Source organism: Morone saxatilis, unplaced genomic scaffold (genome assembly GCF_004916995.1).
Source record: "Morone saxatilis isolate NCDOM2014 unplaced genomic scaffold, NCSU_SB_2.0 Contig3, whole genome shotgun sequence".
In the NCBI taxonomy this organism is placed as follows: Eukaryota; Metazoa; Chordata; class Actinopteri; family Moronidae; genus Morone; species Morone saxatilis.
The window spans coordinates 10,639,564-10,648,262 of record NW_023339873.1 but is presented as its reverse complement, the minus strand read 5'-3'; the positions used below and the strand labels follow the sequence as shown (position 1 = coordinate 10,648,262).

The window sequence follows — 8,699 nt, the reverse complement described above, 5'->3', positions numbered from 1 at the left end:
AAAATAGCTTAATCAACTCCATGGTATGGTGTGCAGTTCCTAAAGGAGACACAGACTGTACTCTGATATTGTTTTGTTAGGACCTTTATTGTTTGCACCTTTCACCAAAGAAATAAGTAGTTATGCAAGAAAAAGGCCAGGGATATCTGGTGAGTGACAAGAGAAAACAAGGTTTGACTACCAAATCCCAACAACAAGCATGTTGCAAACCTTGTGCCTCTGGCTCATCTTACACAGCGAGCGCTTGTTCAAACATTTCTGTGATGAAAAGCTTACTGATAAAAACATATAAATATATAATCTTGTGCATCTCTGCACATTTCTTGCTAACTCTGATACACCAAAAACAAGACACATGGCTCCAAATACACCAAAACTAGGTTATGTTTATTTTATATGACACCAGATTGCATAAAATGTACAATGGAACAAGTTTGACTTTCAGTGAACCTCAGTGACTGTTTTAAAGGCTGTTCTGGTTCAGTTAGAAGGCAGTTTTAATAACAAGACAAGCTTATGTGACGCTGATGTACTGAATACTGTGGAAAGGCTCTGTGCTTTATTAACACTGTAGAAATCCATTGCCACATGTATGCAGAGGTGGAGTGTATCCAATTTGCGCAGCCATTCATTCATTATGGAGTAATAGCCGTTTCACTTATTGCTGCAGTCTTTCAGCTTGTCAAATTTGACGCACATTCGAAAAACACTGTACCACAAAAACATGTAAGCAACTCCATACTATTGGTTTCATTTTTCTTCATTTGTCATCAGAAACTTCAAGGCATTAAGTTAACAGGACAACCAAAATAAACAGTATTTAAATTATTTTAGCCAAAAACAAAGTGGATTACCCTTTTATACGTTCATTACACATTTTGTAGACTAGTTGTACAATTTATCAATAATTTCAAGATGCAAGCGTGATTCACTTCCCTTCTATTTGAGTCATCTAAAGTGTTATCACCTTTCTTTTCAAAGATTACAGTGGCCTCTGTATAACTGAACTGCTACAGTGACGCTTCACTCACTAGGTGCATTATTTATCCAGTGTAAAGCTACTTTATAAAAAGCACACTAAAAGAAACATTGAAAATTAATAAATACATTACAATAAATTAGAATAATTGCACCAAATGTTTGGTCATGTCAGGAAAAGCAGTAATACAATGAGATTCCAAGAAAAATGTGGAGTGAAACCCTGTCATATAAGACAGATATTAAAAGTCAAAATGTTCATTGGCAAGTTTCCAAAAAAAGTCTGCAGCTACATTATATAACATTGATAACATCCTGGTTTTGAGGAGTAACTCAATGGAAGAACAGATCACTGTATGTTCCCATTAACGAGTGAATGGGAACAAAACAGCTGGAAGTGAGTCCTTACATCTCAAAGCTACAGGGTACAGGCAGTAAGCGTCAAGGCACAACACTATCTCTGCTGTCAGCTTCAGGTTTCTTTCGTTCATTTTTGGAATGAATACAGTCGACATCTTCTCAAAAAAAAGAAAAGAAAAAAGGAATGCTTCTCAAGGTCACATTTTGGTTTAGATGTTTCATAAAGGAAAACATGTGGAGAGGAGTGTAAGGCAGAGTGAGAGAACATCTAAAACACCCAGTGGACACCCCCCGACTGGGCTGGAAGTTGGTCTTGTATATATGTGAAAAGAATCGAACATACCCAGTTTAGCCTTTCAAGGTCCTTGAAAAGTGTTGGGAAAAGGGGGGGACAAAAAAAAAAACCCATTAGAAATACTCTGTTTTAATCTTTCTTTAAGTCAGGCAGGTCATGGGACGCATCAGTGGATCTAGAGCTGACTGGTGGCTGTTCCAGGTTGACGGGTATAGTAGCAGGAGCCACCCCATCGTTGTTGACCAGGGCTCCATACGAGAAAGAACCATTGAAGTCTACCAGGCCTTTATCGTGGATTGTTGGGACACCTGACGATGGAAGGGTGTGGACAGGTAAGATATATTGTTCAAGTAAGCAACAATGTTAAAAAGCGTGTGTGTAATGGACTTTATTTATAGCGTTTAAAGACTGACCAGGCATTTTATCTATCTTGCTCTGTATAGCTTGAAATCTCAACAGAGACAATTTTCAGTATTTCTATAAAGTTTATACAAACCATTTGCCATATCCATAGTGACGTACGGCTCAAACGTCTTGGTCCTTTTCCTGTTTTTGGTGATGAGAAAGACCCCCAGGAAACAGAATGCAGATCTGTACACAAAGGAATCAGTAACAGGCGTTACTCAAAATAACGTTGCAAATATTTCAATGTCAGTCATCATATATTCCCATAAAATGTCTGTTATCTTTTACTTTATTTTATTATTTGTGTTTGGCTGTACAAATAATGTAATAGCAGACATTTAGACTTATACTAGGGAAAACGCAGCATGATACCCAATACCAGGACACTGGAACTGAAGCAGCTAAATTAAATCAAAGCCATCATTATGTGCGTGTTGTGCTTTTCCAACTGTGACATGTCAAAATGACTCACCCCAACAGAAACATGCAGATGTGAAGGATGTCTTCATTCTTAAACTCCAAGTAAAAGACAGCTCCTGAAAACCAGAAAAAGAAGAAATCTTTGATGACTCTAAAGTGGTGTCTGCCGATCAGGCTCCAGAGCTCAACTCTTTGTCTCTTCTGCCAGCTAGTGATCTGCGTGCACTGGTCCACCAGGTTCGGATTGAAAACTGACACTCACCAGCTACCACGGCAAAGACGGTGGAGAGGATGTAGTTGACGCTGGCAATCAGACAGGAGTCATGCAGCTTACAAGCTTGAGAGAGAAATCTATGAAGACAATAAGACAAAAAAGGGGAAACGATGATCACTGAGGAAACCTTATTCAAAGACCAGGCCTTAATTCCGTTCACTTGTAGAGTAAAGAACAAAAACTGAAATAGCAAGCTGACGTCTATATCTTTGACATCACTGACAGTCAACTGCAGCCACCGGCTAACCACACTTTCCCCTCTGCTTACAGTAAATACTTCATCTTTGATCTCACTCACTTGGCCTGGAAGACCACTGAAGCCACCATGCACACAAACATGACGCTGAAGATCGGGTAGTTAAGCTGCATGGTGCCCTCGATGGTGAGAACCAACATGCCTGAAACCGCCTTCACAGTAATGACAGTGACAGATCCTGCACCAAAGTCAAAAGCACAGTTAAATAGAGACCAAACAGCTTAGGTGCCTTTTGGACATTAAATACATGGCAATGTATTCTAATAAAAGCATGGTAATAGCTTGACTTTACAGGCGGGATGAAATTGACTGGCTTTAATGCCCTGAGACTCACCCAGTAGAGAGACCAGCAGAAGAATAATAACGAGGTAGTTAGCACGGCGCTGTTTGTAGAAGTATAAAAGCAGGCAGAACGTGATGATCTCCAGGAGCTGTCAATAAGGGTAATAGCAACAATAAACGGTAAATTAATATTGAATAAACAAAACAGGAAGCACTGCAGTCGTTGCCAAATTCAATAATAGCACAATCAATCGTAAAGCCAGAGACAAACATTTATGCTGAATAACAAGGTCCAGAAGGCTGGGAAATGTGATGTGTTCAATGCAAGTTTGTGGACCAAATAATTAAAAACAACCGAAACATGACATATAATCCAGCAGTAGATGCCAATTTAGTAAAGCTCATAATGTTTGGTTATGGCTGAGACTGACAGAGAATTTGATGGTCATTTTTATGGCTGCAGCTGTGTGTTGAAAAGGGAATACAAGTGTCTCTCATGTCCTATTTGTAACCACTGTTCCTCTTTGCTGCTGCGATGTTTGGCATACCGCTTTCTGTTATTATTTATGAGACTTTTATCCTTAGCCACATTAAATAATGATGCAGTGTTTGTAACTGATGAATCAGCAATTCAGGGAGTGACTATCTATCCTCTTCTCACCTCTACAAGTACAATGTCTTTAAATGTTATAAATAAGTTATTTCTCAGACCTTGATTAAAGATGACACATACTGGTAATTGGTATTCCACCTAATATGACTTGCTTGTGCCGATTCCTTTGTAATGGTTTTAACTGTTGAATAGTCACTGCCTGAATTCCCGGTGTGTCAATTACAACCTGCACCTGCAGGGTGGAGAGGCCTACATGCAAAACTCAGGCAAAGAGCAACAGCAGTCACAGATAGACGTTCACCAACATTGACGTGATGGCAGCATATTTTCTTATCAGCCCTACACCCACAACAATGACCACTGAGTTGATTTAACACCTATAATAGGATCAGCAAAAAACCTGTACTGCAGGGCTGTGTTGCTTTTTGCTATTTAGCCATGTAACATGTGGCTGCTACACCTGAATCAACTGTTTCATATCTGTTTAGCGAGTGTGGAAAGTAAGCACATTAGATTTGAAAGCAGGGATGAAATGAGTCAACTGCGTATTGAGGCGTGTGCTTCTGTACTTCTTCAGTAAACAAAAATATCTTACCAAATACAAGAGAACAGGCCATCCTACAATGTGCTTCACAATGTTCTCGGCTTTGAGTTTTTCATGAGAGTTTGGTCCGAATGCTACAAAGAGGTATGTTCCTCCTATGGTTATGATACAGCCCAGGAAGGACAGCCCATAGCGCTCTGAAATAACATACAGCATGAAAATGACTCTCAGTTCCAGTCAAGTAGTAAATGTGTTTGGACATTTTACATAACATGAAATAATAGAAAGACTATGCGATGTGCGACATCAACATAGAGTACAATTTCACTTTTATAAGGTCGTACAAAATGTTCAGCTAAACATGGCCTATACACAGACAGACTGTAGCAGCTGAGCAGGCAGTGTGTAAAGCAGTTTGACAAGAGCCTTGAGGCTGATTAGACATTTTCATACAATGGAACAAGTCCCATGTTATTTGCATGCCACTGCCACTGCAACCACATCTTCGGTTACACACGTGTATGCTGAACTTACTTGCAAAGTCCTTTGGCTTAGATTTCTCACGCAGAAAAATAAGGCCCAAAATTGAGCTTGCTGTAAACAAAAAGAGAAGCATTAGGCTGGGTGTTCAATTAATGGTTATACCGAATACTTATCTCCAAAGATCTATGTTTAACATATTATCATATGAAGAATATTTTTAATAGGGAACATGGAACAATTACTCACTAAGGACAGACACAGCATTAAGAGGTGCTACGAGAGCGAGGGGGGCGAAGGCGTAAGAAACAAAGTTGGCTCCCTCCCCAAGACAGGTCAGTACAAAACCACACCACCAGGTTTTAGTGCGGTAGAAGGCACGCGGGTCCTTGGTTCCTGCTAACGTCACATGACTGTATTTCTATGAGGGAGAGTTACACAATTACTTGGGTAAACACAAAGTCTAGGACAGTACACTTAAACCAAGCAAACATATTAAGCAGGCTTAAACCAATCAAACAAGGCAAAACGGTTTTAGAGGAGAGTTATTGTAAATTAGAAGTACAGAAAGGATGAGTAACAGGGCCAAAGACAAGGACAGTGATGTACCGTGATGAGGCGATAACTGCATATCATTTCATTCATATAAGTTTCTGATAAAGGCTCATAGCAATAATGTACTGGCAGTCTAGCCTGAAGGGTTATTCTAACAAGGTGACACTGAAGCTATATTGACACAGAGAACTGACATAAGAGGTCATACACACAGAAATTAGGAGAAACAAAACTATTTCATATAGAAGGCTCATTTTTAAACTAATTCATTGTTTTCAGGGTGGTTGGACACCAAAATAAGTGCATTTTAGGAAGTGTATGTGGAGCTCTGTACCTGAACACTTAAAGAGATGCTGACAAGCACATTTCCAAAGATAGCAAGTAAAGTGCCGATGAGATTATCCTAAAGAAGAAAGACAGAAATATGTATTGAATTCGGTTAGGTTAGATAAATGTATACAACGTGAAACATAGCTGTAGCTTAATACTTAGTCAATATATGATTTCCCTTCTGTATTTCCATTCACATATGGTGTGTCTGAGTGAAACAGTAGGACATCTTCGGGTTGTTTTGGTTTGCATTTTAAGCTAAAAGTTTACTCACAGAACTCTGATATATGAGTATCTTCAATGTTTTGTTACAAGATACATTTTTTAGACATTAAAAGACACGAGAAGAAAAACGTAAGTTCAATCTTAAGTATTAACAGACGATTAAAAAGTAAAAGTGTCTCACCGTGTAAGAGCCTCCGTCGGCTCCGCTGGTGTCCATCCTGCTCGCCTTCAGAGGCTGTTTATTTATTATCAGCAGTAGCCAGACATTCAATTACAAGATATTTCATCTTGTCGCTGTAGCATTTAATATTTCTCACTTATTTTTCTTCGTTTTTGTCTGAAACTATGCTGTGGAAGACATTAGCTTTGGGAGGAGGATATCACTTCCGGATTGATTCTACCTGCTTCATCCTGCGTCTTGACGCACGACAGTTACGCTTCAATCACGTGACAGTGGACAGTTTTTTATTTTATTTTATTATTTAATATTAAAAACATGTACGATAACAATAATGGATAGCTCATGTTTATGTTTTATATTTATATATTTAAGTAAACGAATTGACGTACAAAGTTACTCCCTTAATTTTTAATGGATTTCCAATTCGCTATATTCTTCAGTCTGCAGTACCAAATAAAGACAGTAGGCTGCGCCATTGAGCTAGGATTGACCCAAGAGCATTTACCGCTGAGGAGGAAGTTATTTATCAATTCAATTAGTACTCAAATGCCAGTAAATTATTAAGTCTTATTTAGAGCACTGATTTGGTGTCTTTAGCCAGACACCTTAAATGTATCCAAACTGAATTATTTAAAGTCTTTTATATCCATCACAACCTCACTATCTCTTCATGAATCAGGCGACTTCATATGATTATAGGTAGCACCTCCTAACTAAAAAAAAACGAGTGATGGTGATCTCACCATGGCATCATATTATAATCCTGACTAACACTGATGGCATGTTTTCTTCTCTCTTTGTGTCATTGCAGCAGTGAAGGAGGGACACAGTGTAGTACGTCAACAACAGTGTTTCTATAACAGGAGCTGTGGAACAAAACAAAGGCAGGTCAATGAAGGGTGTTAGCTGTCGTTTTAAAAGACTACAGAGGGTTTTTTTCAGATGTCAAAAGCAGCTTGAAATCATATGAGCAACTGATGAGTCATTGATTCCACATGCAATATTGGCAAGAAATATGGTGCAGCTAGTGAACACTAGTGAGCAGAAGTTTTACACTGCTTTTAATGCTAATTGTCAAGATTTAATTTAAATTAAAGTTGGCAACTAAAAACATGTTTTGTTACTCTAGTCCAGTCTCAGTCTCCACTCATTTAAATTGCTAACCAGCAGAGGGGGTGAAACACCACAGCTCAGCAAAATACCATCAGCTTGTCCCACTGTGCTCAAGTCAAAACCAAGACATTCAGATTCTCCATTGTCATTTGATATTTGACATTTGACATTTGAAATTCAATTTCACTATTTACCTGCAAAGATCTGACACTGTGAATACCTGAATGCATCCTTCATATGAAAGTATTAGTTGTCGTATGTATTTTTTGTGAAAACCCTGTTTTTTTGACTGGCATGTTAACAGCTTTTATTGAGCAGCTGTTTGCTCAAAGCTGTGACCTAATGATTTCTGCTGTGGATGTTCAGATTGCATTTTGTATCAGAAGATACATTTAAATACATGTTGATTGGAAAAGGATGTATTCTCTGTCTTCTCCAGAGTCTAAAAAAACCCATAAGATTGTAATGAGATCCAGTGACAATATTTTTTTCTGTCATTAAAAGAGTTATCAGGACAACATGTGCATGTTTTGCAAGTGGATTTCAGTTAGGTTGTGCATGCATAATATACAGTATATAGATAATTTATAAATGCATTATTGAGGCTGGTTTAATTTAAAAGCAACACACTTCTGTAGATTAAGACAAGGCAAGTTCATAGCACCTTTCAACAACAAAGCTATACAAAGTGTTGTATGTACGACATTGCGTTACATTATAATAGAAAAACAAGACAATATACAAAGACACACATTTATAGCAGAATACCAACAGCTACAGTGCAGCTACAGATCAAGATATGAATAAATAGTCCCAAATTAATGAAACAAAAACAAATAGAACAACAGATAGAGTTGTAGCAGATCTCAAGCTTTCTGGGAGTTTATTACAGATAAAAGCTTGATGTTGCTTCTCTAGTTTAGTTTTGGCAGTGGAGACAGTACGCAGACCTGTCCCAGACTATCTAAGAGGTCTGGACGGTTCATGATGGAGCAGCAGATCAGAAATGTATTCTGGTCCTTTATAAACCATCAGCAGAAGTCTTCATTGATACACATGGAGCAAGCGTATCATTAAAACATCATCTCCTTCCAAACTACAAAGCCTTTCTTGTCTGCCCCGCCTGTTACAGTCTGATGTCCTTCATGACTTGTTGGAATGAGACTTAGCATTATGGCCTGCAGATATTTATCACACAGACACTGATTACAGCTCACTGACTTTTGGTTTGGGTGGGGGGTATAGATAGAGGCTGTGAGCAGGTGCTTCTTCCTTAGGGTGTTAACAGGTGTGTGGAGGTATGCAGGTAAATGTATTTTTCCACTGCATTACCTCATAAGGAACAAATCACGTTGTTCCAAGAGAATACACCTTTTAAATAACGTCAT

The 8,699-nt window shown here is 38.5% G+C and overlaps 1 protein-coding gene across 1 annotated transcript; it reads right to left on the bottom strand.

The window, feature by feature from the left end:
* Nucleotides 1–287: 287 nt before the first annotated feature.
* Nucleotides 288–6,443, bottom strand: nipal3 (NIPA like domain containing 3). The gene is made up of 11 exons (XM_035674683.1): nt 6,199–6,443; nt 5,797–5,865; nt 5,157–5,328; nt 4,962–5,021; nt 4,479–4,624; nt 3,323–3,419; nt 3,031–3,166; nt 2,721–2,809; nt 2,511–2,574; nt 2,130–2,224; nt 288–1,941 (listed from the first exon to the last, which is right to left on the bottom strand). The coding sequence occupies exons 1-11, from the start codon at nt 6,232–6,234 to the stop codon at nt 1,763–1,765; spliced, it is 1,143 nt and encodes a 380-aa protein (XP_035530576.1). The 5' UTR covers nt 6,235–6,443; the 3' UTR covers nt 288–1,762.
* Between the last annotated feature and the right edge of the window lie 2,256 nt (nt 6,444–8,699).